This window comes from Mus caroli, unplaced genomic scaffold (assembly GCF_978045245.1).
Source record: "Mus caroli unplaced genomic scaffold, Mus_caroli_1 scaffold_2, whole genome shotgun sequence".
Lineage (NCBI taxonomy): Eukaryota > Metazoa > Chordata > Mammalia > Rodentia > Muridae > Mus > Mus caroli.
In genome coordinates this window covers 16,576,561-16,590,000 of record NW_028227257.1, presented here as the reverse complement: position 1 = coordinate 16,590,000, position 13,440 = coordinate 16,576,561, and the positions used below count along the sequence as shown (strand labels likewise).

The following is a 13,440-nucleotide window of genomic DNA, read 5'->3' as shown; positions in this document are numbered from 1 at the left end:
TTAGAACTAAAAATCAGATCCAAAGGCTTGTTTACATTCGAGTGTTCTCCGTCTCTCTGATTTGGGGGGCAGGATTAGGTCAGAGGTTACAGTGAACCCCATGTGATAGCCCTCAAAATCCCCAGCTTGCTGTTAGTGGCCCTGAGCTTGACAGGTGGGTCCCCACAGGCAGCTGTGGGGTTTCTGTTGTCTTTGTTTTTGTTTGTCTTTGCTCTGTTTTGGCTTGGGGTGGGCGGTTCACAAATGCTAGATCCCACTCGTAGATATGGAGGCTGTTGCCCCGGTTACAAAGTGAGTCCAGGCAGTGTTTAAAGCTGATGACTAATGAGTGAAGCCGCTCAGACCAGGAGCCAGGATTGCTCCTGAGACAGGCGGGCGTGCAGTCTGTGCAACAACATCCTGGGGCCCTGTTCTTCGAAGAACCTGGCAGCTGGCTTGGTGCTCTGCTGCCACTATTTTGAAATTCTTACTAACTTTCAAACAAGAAGCTCCGAGTTGTCATTTGGTAGCGAGCCCCTCAACTGTGTCAGCAGCAACTGTTTTCTCAAAGCTACTGTCTGTAAGGGCTCCAAAGACGCTTTTCCAGTGTACATGTCTGACACAGAGCAGTCAGCAGAAAGACAAAGAAAAGCTGAATGTGTGTGGTGCGGGGACCAGGCTTCTTGCTTTCCTTCTCCGCCCCCATTGTTGTCTTCCTTCTCTCCTTTTTCCCTCCCTTGTCTTTTCTTTTTTCCCTCCCTCCCTCCCTCCCCTACCCACCACGTGCCCTTTCTCCCCTCCCCCTACTTCCCACCATATCTGCCCCTACCTTCCTTTCACCTCACCCCCCACCACGCCGGACCTCTCCCACATACCTCCCCCCCCCCATCTCCTTCTCACTCTCCCACCCCCTCAGATGATTGACGGCGAGGCCTTCCTTTTGCTGACACAGGCGGACATTGTGAAGATCATGAGTGTCAAGCTGGGCCCAGCCTTGAAGATCTATAACGCCATTCTCATGTTCAAAAACACTGATGATGCCTTTAAGTGACTGGTCAGGGGGGGAAGTGGGGGCTCCTCCCATCCTCACGGGGCTCCCTCTGCAAATGGTGCTTCTCTCCCAACTTGAGTTCTGCACCCCTGTCCTCACTGTCTGACTAGGTGTGGGGGAGCAGAGGAGCCCGGGGGAAGCAGGTCTCAGCCCTCGGACCTGGAGTTCATTTGCCTCCAGTTGCCCCAGGGAAGGTGTGACTAAACAGAGACCTGACTGATATAAGGGCCGCAGGTATCCTGGCTGGGGCAGCCTGCAGCTTTAGCCACCTTGGTTATTGTCTTAGGAATTAGGAGGAGCTAGGTAGGGAAGGCGTCCTCTATTCAGACCTATGTCGCTTTTTGGCATCTCTATGTCCTTTCTCCTCCTTGGCCCATCTCCCCCTACGAAGAACTGACCATGACCTTGGTATGCACATTTTACACATGATAGGCGCCTCCCTCCCAGTCCGCTGTTGGCTGTATACCTTTAACTCCCCATTCATGGTCCAGCCAGGCCCCATGGCTCTCTTCCCCTGTAGATGCTTAAGTCTCAGAAATATGGGAGCTTCTTACTAGGAGCCTCTGGCTGTCTTCTCCCTTTTGCCTCTAGGCAGAGATTGAGAGCCCAGGCACCACCTTCCTGAACACATTCAGTTCAAGATCACTCAGCTTTGAAGTGGGCAGTACGGAGTGAGCAGATGGTTAGAGCCCATGTCCTAACAAGCAGGGCCTAAGTTCCCTGCTGCTGTCTCTGTTGGGTGTGGGGGAGATGAAGTCTGCCCTGGCAAGCGGTCCTGACTAGGACGTCAGACACACTGGAGTCTTTGACCAAAAGACTAGCTCCAGAAAGTGTGATGGCTGTATCATTTTCTCTGACTGTGGCTCTCAGCCAAGATATTGCACATGAGGGAGAGGCCCCTGCCAACCCAGCCTCCTGCCAGGAGGGTGTAGCACTGGCTAGCACACAACCACTATGACATCACATTCACTCTGTCCCTTAAACATTTCTCATTCTGCTCTCGAGTCTAATGAAAGCCGCTTATGGTAGAGTTGGAAAGGTCCTCTCTCCTATCTCTGACCTCCCTGGCCCTTCTTGCCAGTCTCCAACAGTCTCTCACTGCCAGCTAGGTTCCTGCTGGGGCTCTGGGACTCGAACCTTTCTGTCCAAGTGGAGGTTCGGCCTCCACTCAGTTACTGCCAAATCCACCTCCCAGCCTAAGTGGGGAGGGAACCCAGGAGGGAGCCGCCCCTCCAATAGGTGGGAGCCAGTGCCAGGCTTCAGTTCATCTGGTGCTGAGGTGGACCTACAGGCTGAAGAGCAGGGTTGTCCCCCAATCCAGTAAACTTATAGGTCATGTGATATGTGTCTTTGCGTGTGTGTGTGTGTGTGTGTGTGTGTGTGTGTCTTTCCATGTGTGTGTGTACACACGTGTTGGTCACTCAGCAGTATCTGTCAGGTGCCGGTGTGAGGTGCAGTATTGGGGATATGAAGGGCTACTGTTAAGCTTTGAGGCTTTATTATTTCCTCAGAAATGGGAAGCCAAAAAGTCCTGTTGATTTCCTGTTTCCGCGCTTTGGGGACCTCCCCTCCCTAGGCCAGACAGCTTCTGGGGGACAGCCAAGTGTCATCTAGCTAGCCTGGCAGAGGCTCAGGTTCCCTTTCCCTTTCAGCTCTCAGGGGTAACTTTCTGGGAGGACACTGGGCAAGGCCAGCCAAGCAGGGAGGGAGGGCTAGGTTGACCGATATGACGTCACTGCCCCATTTGCTGGAAATAAAGAGGAGCCAATCTCCTCCAATCGTGATTGTCTGGGTTGCAGTGGAAAACTGCCACCTCCTGGCCTTTAGTCCGTCCTGCCACACACTGACTTGTCTGAGATGGCAGCAGATGTTCTGTGTTCTTGACTGGAGCTGTGAACCACACAGCTCCCAACGAGAGGGACTGCACAGCTTTTGCCGTGCAGCTCTGCCAGTGGTGGTTGCCTGTGGGAGAGACCAGACGGACTAACAGACAGCCTTGGAGAAGACGACTCGCAGCCTCCCAACTCTAGGCTACACACCCCTTCTGCACTAATATCAGAAACCAAATCTTAAAAAGTCAAAAGAAACATGCCTGCCAAGCATCCCCCACCCGTCCACCCCACTGGGTCCCCACTACACCCGAGCCCGGGAGCACAGGCCATGGGTGGCTGTCTCTGGCACTTGTGCCCTGGTCTCTAGAAACAGGGACTACTTATACTTTGTCCCCAGCAGGCTTGTCCAGCCACTGCCCAGCCCTGGCAGTGATGAACTTTGTTTAATTTCTGAGGCAGAGAGAATGGTTCCCGAGTCTGAAAATGAAACCTGTTTGCACCTCCATTCACACGCACTGTAATGGTGTTACTTTTGTTTACTTGCTCTGTGTGTGTGTCTGTGTGTGTGTCTGTGTGTGTGTATGTGTGTGTATGCTCTCAAGCATAAATTCTTAAAGAAAATCCTCTGGTTTAAGCTAAAGTGACTCTTGAGAGAGGAAACATTACAAAGAAAATATAGTATGATTTGTCTGTGTATTGAGACAATATAAATAAATAAATAAATAAATAAATAAATAAATAAATAACCAGTCTGCAGCCAGAGTCTGTTTTTCTTTTCGTGGTGAAATGCCCAGAACACACAGGTGACCATCAGTGCTGCCATGTCGAGGAGACTAACTCCTTCTCTCTGCTGCTTGGTAGGTCTTAGAGCACTGGTTCTCAGCCTATGGGTCATGGCCCCTCTGGGGGCTGAATGGCCCTTTCCCAGGGGTTAGCCTTAGGCCCCTTGAAAACACAGATACTCACATTATGATTCATAACAGTAGCAACATTACAGTTAGGAAGTAGAGACGAAAATAACGTTAAGGCTGGGACTCATCACATGAGTCACAGCATTAGAAAGGGTGAGAACTATTGCCCTAGAGCAACTGAGTTTTATACTTTAAAAGACCCGGTTTATAAAAATGCAAATGTATTGAAAGGAGGAAGCTGAATGGAGACTACTGTAGAAAGGAGTCCCTGCTTAGAAACAGCTGACTAGGGATGTGTTCTCACAGCAGGCCACTGAGGAGGAGCACAGAGGCTGAGCTAAAGTGAGCCAGACGACACCTCAGGCTGACAGGGCCCCTTGGCACTGGTTTTGCAAGCAGAAGAGTTCTAAGTATGACAGGGTTGTGGAAACTTGCTCCAAGCTTCCAGAAAGCTGCCAAGGCCAGGTGGTGTGCGGTAGGGCCAGATTTTCCAGAAGGGGGCCTTGAGTGACCATTGTATGAATCGACAAGGGTGGACTCCAAGTTACAATGAAGATATCAAGATGTTTGAGATGCCAGGACTGTGGGGTGTCCACCAAGGAAAGCTGCAGGTCTGAAGTAGAGCTAGGCTAAGACAAGTTACCTGGGTCCCAGGCAGCAGAGCTGGAGATGTTGGGGCGCCGAAGGCTGAGAGCCCAGATGGTTCCACCAAGAGCTCCAGATGCCAGATCCAGAGCTTTGGGATTTGGTGTTAGCTGAGAGTGGGGGCTGTCTAGTAGAGGGCTTGCCTAGCACACAGGAAGCCCTGAGCTTGATCCCCAGCACCTCGGGAACCAGGCCAGGGGGTCTACCTCTCCAGTCCCAGCACTGGGAAGATGGAGACAGAAGGATGAGAAACTGAGGCCATTTTGCTACATAGTGAGTCTGAGGTTAGTTCTCATGGAATGATATGGCTAAGGAAAGAAAGAAAAAAAGAAGGAAAACTGTATAGTAACTATATACCTGCTTGTCTTAAAAGTGTAACCCAGAGGTCCTGAGTTTCAATTCCCAGAAACCACATGGTGGCTCATAACCATCTGTAATGGGATCTGATACCTGCCCTCTTCTGGTGTGTCTGAAGACTGAGACAGTGTACTCAAATATATAAAATTGATTATTTATTTATTTATAAGAAAAGTGTAATCAGCTGGGCCTGGAGAGATCCCTTGGTGGTTAAGAACCCGACTGTTCTTGCAGAGGACCCAGGTTCAGTTCCCAGCAGGCACATGGCAGCTCCCAGCTGTCTGTACCTCCAGGTCTAGGAGATCTGACTCCCCTTTCTGGCTCTTCAGGCACCAGGCATGTGCTTACTGCACAGATATACATGCAAGAAAAACATAAAATCACTACATGGACAGGGAAGTGTGTGCTCAATAATCTGTTGAATAATTAAATCCCTACTTTTTTTTTTAAAGAGTATACAAGCCAGGGCTGGGGAGATGACTCAGCCAATAAAGTGCCTGCCTAGTAAGCTGAAGATCTAAGTTCTGATCCCTGGAGCTCCCTGGCCAGCTACTCCCTATGATGAGGACCTAAGGCCTCAGGACCAACACAGGATTTTTCTTTGACCACCCGCCCCAGATATGTGCACCCATACACATACAAATAAGCACACATATACATACAATTTTTTTAAAAAAAATTAAAAACATAAGCAGAGCTCCTGGGGTCTCATAACAATGTTTTATATTAATAATCAAGGCCAAAGAATTAAGGGACACCCCTGGTTTTAAAATTAGCATGATGCTTTCTGGTGTTAAAATGCCATGCACACTCACTGTAACTACCTCATCAAAATCTTTAATTCCTGCTTTCCACTGCCCTTCCAAACCAACTGACTAAGAGAATGCCAACCATGGAGCTGTTCAAGAGCTCAGCTTCCTCCTCTAGAGCAGAAACTTCCCAGCCTGGACAGATTGGCATCAAGGTAGACTGGTGGCCTCGGGCTTCTGCGAACCGAGCTCCCATGGCCATCGGGGACAACTGTGCCTTAAGGAGCTTGGCCCTACTTCCCTTCACACGGTCCTCCAGCCTCCTCACCATGCGTTTCCCATCATCTCCTGTATGGCCTCGCCGTGGACGTCACAGGAAGCAGGCACCTCCCCGCCACCCACATCTCTTCTCCTCCTTTTCTATCACCGTGGAAACGTCGATTCTTCTTCCTGGAAGCTAACCCTTGAACAGACAGCTGCAATAAAAGAAATGTTGACGCATAAGGAAAGGCTGTGGAACATTCCAATGTGATTGTGGAAATAAAATTTTAATACACGGGTCGAAAGGTAAAGCAAAAGGCGTCTCCTAGAGAGAGTACGGGACGAAAGGATGCCTGCAATCCTGATGACCAGCCTCACCCTCAGGAAGGCTGTACCAGTTGAAGGATAGACTGTCTCCAAACACACAAAAACAATGAGGTGGAAATAGGAAAAATATTGAAAATACGCAGACTCGTCAAACATTGAATTATTTTAATAAACACACTCGGGGGCTGGAGCAATGGCTCGGTGGTTAAAACACAGGACCTGTGTTCAAGATCACAAGCCTCTGGAACTCTAGTTCCAGGATCTGACACCTTCTTCTGGCCTCCTTGGGGCACCAGGTATAAATATGGTACACAAACCTACATGCAGGCAAAACATCCACACTATAAAATAAAAAAATAGAACCAAGGGGGAAAAAAAAAGAACTATTCTAGAATTGAGATCTGTTAGTGTCCAAACTGAGAGACCACACTTAGTGCTAGGGCAGGGAGCAGTGGCCTCCTGCAATACTGTAAAATAGCAGGATTAAAAGAAGGTCTATAAAAAGAAGAGAATAAGCCGGGCGTGGTGGTGCACGCCTTTAATCCCAGCACTCAGGAGGCAGAGGCAGGCGGATTTCTGAGTTCGAGGCCAGCCTGGTCTACAGAGTGAGTTTCAGGACAGCCAGGGCTATAAAGAGAAACCCTGTCTCGAAAAACCAAAAATAAATAAATAAATAAAAAGAGGAGAATAAAGAAATAGAAAAGCTTCCAGGGAGAATAAAACCAGGGAACAACGTGAATGCTAATGTCATTGGGTCTCTCTCCAGCAGTTGCTGAAACAACAGCAGAACCGTATCTTAACTAGTTTAAAGGAGAAGAGATCATGCAAAGCCCAACCAACTCCATTTTTTTGAGAAGAAACTCCATTTTGTGCAAAGGGGCTAAACTCCAAGTCCAGGAAGAAAACCACTAAGTCCACTTGCGCAATCATCCTATGGCAACCCGCCACCCCCACCCCTTAGCAACAGCCAGTCAGGCTACAACAGCAGGGCCAAGGAACATATAGATAACCTAAGACATCCTGCAGAAAATCGATAACCTAGCCATCCTGTTTGTCGAGTGGCTTTGCTCCCGTGTTTGGTTCCTGCAGACTATGCCAGAAAGGCAGTTTTAAAAATATTAACTCGCTGACCTGTATGGAATTTCCCCAAGTTTGCTGTAACCACAACAAACACCCTGCACCCCTGGACTGGAGGCTCTCACTTCTGACCTGCGACGACAGTGATGGTAAGGACCTTGCTCACGAGCTCCTAATAAAGATCCTTATGTGTTTGCACCAGTGGTCCTTGGAGTCCCTGAAACCTGAGCATAACAACCACAACAAAGGAGTCTGTGTATGTGAGGGTGGGTATGCACGCTCATCTTGGAGTGTGTGTTTGAAAGTCAGAGGACAGTCCTGGATGCCAGTACTCAACTTCCACCATGTCTGAGACAGAATATTGTGCGGGGCAGTGGTGGCGCATGCCTTTAATCCCAGCACTTGGGAGGAAGAGGCAGATGGATTTCTGAGTTCGAGGCCAGCCTGGTCTACAGAGTGAGTTCCAGGACAGTCAGGGTTACATAAAGAAACCCTGTCTCGAAAAAACAAAACCAAAACAAACAAACAAACAAAAAAGAATATCTCTTGTTCACTGTTTCATACACACTAAACTAGCCGGCCTGGGAGCTTCTGGCTATCCAGTCTCCTGTTCTGCCTCCTAGCAGGGCCTCATTGGATGACAGGTACTTGAGTTACTTTGTCCAGCTTTTACCTGGTTTGGGGACCAAATTTGACGCTTCAGGCCTATCTAGCCATCACCTTGCCCACGGAGTCCTGGTTCACAATAAAATTATTAGTAAGAGGAGTACATAGGCTCCATTGAGCAGGCCTCTGTAAGGGGATGCATAGGCTCCATTGAGCAGGCCTCTGTAAGGAGATGCACAGGCTCCATTGAGCAGGCTGTTAAACAAGAGAGATACAGTGGTAGGAAAGGTGGGGCCAGCATGATACCAGACACTGTGAAGAACAGGAGAATGAGAAGGAACAGAAAGGATGGGGAAGGTCTGAATAAACTCAGACTGACAGACTAAGGGAATATGCTGCTTTTATCAAAATGTTGTATGGTAATGCATAATTCTGGGTTAAAGATGTTCAATATGTAGTCATGCACCATACAGTGAGTGATATCATGGTCACTAATTCTACCATAACTAGGACAATTGATCATATAACATTAAGTCTAGTAATGCCATGTCTATCTTAGTTTATGGAGGATACTCAATGATCCTCATGTAAGACCATCTAATAACACACAGATCATATACTCATCATCAAGAAATCTGTGATATATGTATGTTCTCTCTACATATAGTGACCATATATGTATATTCTGCATATATGTATATTCTGTATATGTCTCTCTTTTTTGGGGGGGTGGAGGGTGTGTGCAGTGAACTTTATAGATGGTATTCAAGAGAGCAGGGAGAGCTCCCCAGGCCCCTCCTGTTACTAGGGGGGTCTGGGATGGAAATTGTGAGGGAGATGCTCAGTGTTGGGGGCCGAGTTGGGACAAGGACTCCTTAGCAACCAAGGGCCTCTCTCTTGCTCTCATTGTCCTTGCTGGGGTGGGTGGTCAAAGGTTCCTTACTCCTTGTAGGCCATGTAGGCCATGAGGTCCACCACGCAGTTGCTGTAGCCATATTCATTGTCATACCAGGAAATGAGCTTTACAAAGTGGTCATTGAGAGCAATGCCAGCCCCAGCACCAAAGGTGGAAGAGTGAGAGTGGCTGTTGAAGTCACAGGAGACAACCTGGTCCTCAGTGTAGCCCAGGATGCCCTTTAGAGGGCCCTCGGATCCCTGCTTCACCACTTTCTTTCTTTTTTTTTTTTTTTTTTTTGGTTTTTCGAGACAGGGTTTCTCTTTATAGCTCTGGCTGTCCTGGAGCTCACTTTGTAGACCAGGCTGGCCTCGAACTCAGAAATCCGCCTGCCTCTGCCTCCCGAGTGCTGGGATTAAAGGCGTGCGCCACCACGCCCGGCGCTTCACCACTTTCTTGATGTCATCATACTTGGCAGGTTTCTCCAGGAGGCATGTCAGATCCAGAACGGATACATTGGGGGTAGGAACATGGAAGGCCATGCCAGTGAGCTTCCCATTCAGCTCTGGGATGACCTTGCCCACAGCCTTGGCAGCACCAGTGGATGCAGGGATGATGTTCTGGGCAGCCCCACGGCCATCATGCCACAGCTTTCCAGAGGGGCCATCCACAGTCTCCTGAGTGGCAGTGATGGCATGAACTGTGGTCATGAACCCTTCCACGATGCCAAAGTTGTCATGAATGTCCTTAGCCAGGGAGGCTAAGCAGTTGGTGGTGCAGGATGCACTGCTGACAATCTTGAGTGAGTTGTCATATTTCTCATGGTTCACACCCATCACAAACATGGGGGCATTGGCTGAAGGGAAGGAGATGATGACCCTTTTGGCCCCACCCTTCAAGTGGACCCTGGCCTTCTCCATGGTGGTGAAGACACCAGTAGACGCCATGACATACTCAGCACCTGCATCACCCCATTTGATGTTAGTGGGGTCTGGCTCCTGGAAGATGGTGATGGGCTTCCTGTTGATGACAAGCTTCCCATTCTCAGCCTAGACTGTGCCGTTGAACTTGCCATGGGTGGAGTCATACTGGAACATGTAGACCATGTAGTTGAGGTCAATGAAGGGGTCATTGATGGCAACAATCTCCACTTTGTCAAGTGGAGAGCAGATGGCAACCCTGGTAACCAGGTGCCCAGTACGGCCAAATCCGTTCACACCGACCTTCACTATTTTGTCTACAGGTCGAGGCTGGCATAGCACAAGAAAATGTGGCTGGAACAGGGAGGAGCAGAGAACTGCCATTTCTCTGGTAAGGTTTCTTCTTCTTCTTCTTCTTCTTCTTCTTCTTCTTCTTCTTCTTCTTCTTCTTCTTCTTCTTCTTCTTCTTCTTCTTCTTTTCTTCTTCTTCTTCTTCTTTCTTCTTCTTCTTTCTCCTCTTCCTCCTCCCCCTTCTTCCTTCTTCCTCTCCCTCTTCTTCCTCCTTTCCTCCTCCTCCTCTTCTTCCTCATCCTCCTCCTCATCTTCTTCTCTTTTGGTTTTTCTGTGTCTCCTTGGCTGTCCTAGAACTCACAATGTAGACCAAAATGGCCTTGAATTCAAAGATCTGCCCACCTTTGTCTCCTGAATGCTGGAATTAAAGGCACATGCCACTACTGCCCTGCTTAGTTAGGTTTCTATTGTGAAAAAACATTGTGACCAAAAGCTACTTGGGAAGGAAGGGCTTACTTCATGTTATGTTTCCAGGTAACAGTCCATCACTGAGGGAAGTCAGGGCAGGAACTGAAGCAGAGGCCATGAAGGAACACTCCTTTCTGCCTTGCTGCTCATGGCTTCTGCACTTTTCTTTCTTATACCATTCAGGACCACTACATCAACCACTAGCCAAGGCAATACCCACAGACTTGTCTAGAGACCAAACTTATAGAGGCATTTTACCAATTAAAATTCACTCTTTTTAGATATATGTAGGTTTGTGTCCAGTTGATAAAACAAACAAACAAACAAACAAACAGCATCTGAGGCAACCATAAGTTAATTTGTGAGAAAAAAAATCAGAAATGTGTGTTTGGATGGAGAAGACCTAAACATCTATGTTCAGGAGCAGGAAGGAAGTCACTTGACGATGTACCAAACTAAAAGACGGAAGAAGGAAAAATATATGCAGATTATTTAGACACATGGAACTGACCTCTGCATGAGGGAGGTATGGGAAAGGAAGATATGCTTCATTATTTCCCTAATAGAACGATTTTATTTTTTATTTTTTGTTTCCAAAACATGGTTACTCTGTGTAGCCCTAGCTGTTCCAGAAGTCATTCTGTAGACCAGGCTGTCCTGGACTCAGAGATCCAGCTGCCTCTGCCTCCCGACTGCTGGGATTAAAGATCTGTGCCACCACTGCCTGGCAGACCAATTTGATTTTTAACTTTGTAGATCTTTGATTTGTTGTTTGTTCTCAAAACAGAAAAATGTCCCTCCTTCCTGTGTGTACATCTGCTTTATCAAGGGTTCTGTTTCCCACTCACGTTGGTCAGTTTTCTGGGCTGACTGGGTAGAAGTTTTCTGGTCTGAATGTGAACATGTGGTTCACTCTGCCTGTGGATGACTCTGCAGGTGGCCTTCGTGGAGGGTGGAGCAGTCAGGCCAAAGGACAAAGTGTACCAGAGCATGTCAAGTTAGGGAGAGTATTCATGGAAATACATCTGCATCAGTTCAGTGTCTTGTGTCCCCATCTTTGTCCCCAAGACTGTGTCTTTTTGTTAAATTTATTTTCACTCTCTTCATGGGAGTGTTGTGCATGTATGTTAAGTGTACTGAGAAGATGGTGTTCTCCAGAACTTAAGTTACAGGTGTCTTAAGCTGCTGCATCGGTGTTGAAAACTGAACTTAGGTCCTCTGCAAGAGCAGCCAGGGCTCTTAACCACTGAGCCATCCAGCCCCAAGAATGTATCTTTGACCTTCATACCCACACCACAGAGTTCATGCAAGGAAGAGGGAAGGGAAAGGAAGAAGGAAGAAAAGCCGGGAGAAGGTGTGTATGGTGACACAGGAGACATCTGGGCTTTTTTCTTCAGGTTACAGAGAAAGAAGGACAAGTTCAACTATGGAGGGGACCCATGATGATTGTTATAGTAAGTTGGTAAATGGGTTAGTAATTCCCAGTTACAGGATACACAGAAGTGTTAGTAAAGGACCTTAGCTGGTCTCATTTAAAGTAAGAAATGGAATTAGTAAGAGCACAAATGCTTAATGACAAAGAACTGAGACTGGGAACCGTGAAAGCAACCCCACACTATAGAGAGTGCTGCAGCTCGAAGGAAAAGATAAGGTTGGGCTGGCAAGAAGGCACTTCTCACACAGGCCTGATGACTTCAGGTCAGTCCCCAGAAGCCACATAAAAGTGGAAGGAGACAGCCAACTCCCAGAAGTCACCTTCTGACCTCCAACTTTAAGGGCTAGTGTGATGTTGGCTCATCACTTAAGAGCAGAGGACCCAGGTTTGGTTCCCATCCAGTTTCCACATCAGGCAGCACACAGCCACTATAACTCCAGTACCAGAGGACCAGATGCCCTCTTCTGGCCTCCTCAGGTACCTGATACACGAAGTACATATACAGTCAGGCATACATACACAGAAGATATGAAAAGAAAGAGAGAGAGAGAGAGAGAGAGAGAGAGAGAGAGAGAGAGAGAGAGAGAGAGAGAGAGAGAAAGGAAAAAAAGAAAGGAAGGAAAGAAGAAAAGAAAATCGAACCTGTGTTGACGTGGAAAGATATACATGAGAAAAAGAAATAAATTTTTGAGAAGCAATAGCTGAGCAGGTGTATACTGTGAGTCAGTTCTGCATGCAGATATGTCCACTAGGGCACAGACCAAAGTCTCGAGGAGCTGTCACCATTTAATTAACAGCACATACTCTAGAAATATGAGGGATTCTGGGTATGGAGGGATCTTTCACTTTCAATTTAACATTCTTCTGTAAGCTGAAATTCTTGCATACAGTCTGTACAATCGATGCCATTGTGTGTGTGGCTTTTTTTTTTTTTTGACAGCTCTGGGATTAAAGGGAGGAGCTTGGCGGAGTCACAGTAGTGAAAGAGGCAGAGCCCTGGCCAGAGTCCTGATTTGCTCTTATACTCAGGCCAGCTCCCTCCCCTCTCTGGACCAGGGCCAGACATGTGCTGGTGTGTGTGCTGGGCAAGGTGGTGAACTGAGGGCACCGGAGAACTTTGCAAAGCCCGGGAGCAGTAGTTTTTAAGGCACTAAGCTGGACCATTGAGTCTTTGGTGTTTTTTTTTTTTCTTAAACAGAGTCAATAGTAAACAGCTGTGAAAGTAGATTGTATAGCATACTCCCTTGGCATATGCAGGGTGCTGGCTTTGATCCCCAGCACCACATAAGGTTTGGGTGTAATGGTACCGCCGTAATCCCAGTACGAGAGGTGGAGTGGGGGAACCAGATGTTCAAAATTGGCCTCAGCTATATAGGGAGTTCCAGGCCAGCCTAGGATTCGTGGCACATTACTTTAAACATCGTGAAATCAAACTCTAAACACTGAAATCAAAATCAAACACTGCAGAGAGGTCACTTGGAAGATTGTGTCCCCACCTGCCTAGTTGTCTGACCCTGCATCCTCCCTGAGTCAGAATGCCTGGCCTGGTAGCTTCACATCATTCACAAAATATCCTTCACTTCAGCTGAGCTCTGGTGCGGTGCCTGGCCCTCAGGTTTCCGACATTCAGAGCAGG

The 13,440-nt window shown here is 47.8% G+C and overlaps 1 protein-coding gene across 2 annotated transcripts in view; it reads left to right on the top strand.

Moving 5' to 3' along the window:
* L3mbtl1 (L3MBTL histone methyl-lysine binding protein 1) overlaps nucleotides 1-1,502 on the top strand; it is a 32,697-nt gene extending 31,195 nt beyond the window's left edge. For both annotated transcript variants that reach the window (XM_021155694.3, XM_029469373.2), the window contains one exon: nucleotides 896-1,502. In XM_021155694.3, the coding sequence (XP_021011353.1) occupies nucleotides 896-1,030 (135 nt within the window). In that variant the 3' untranslated portion in view covers nucleotides 1,031-1,502. The remainder of the gene's footprint in view (nucleotides 1-895) is intronic.
* The last annotated feature ends 11,938 nt before the right edge of the window (nucleotides 1,503-13,440 follow it).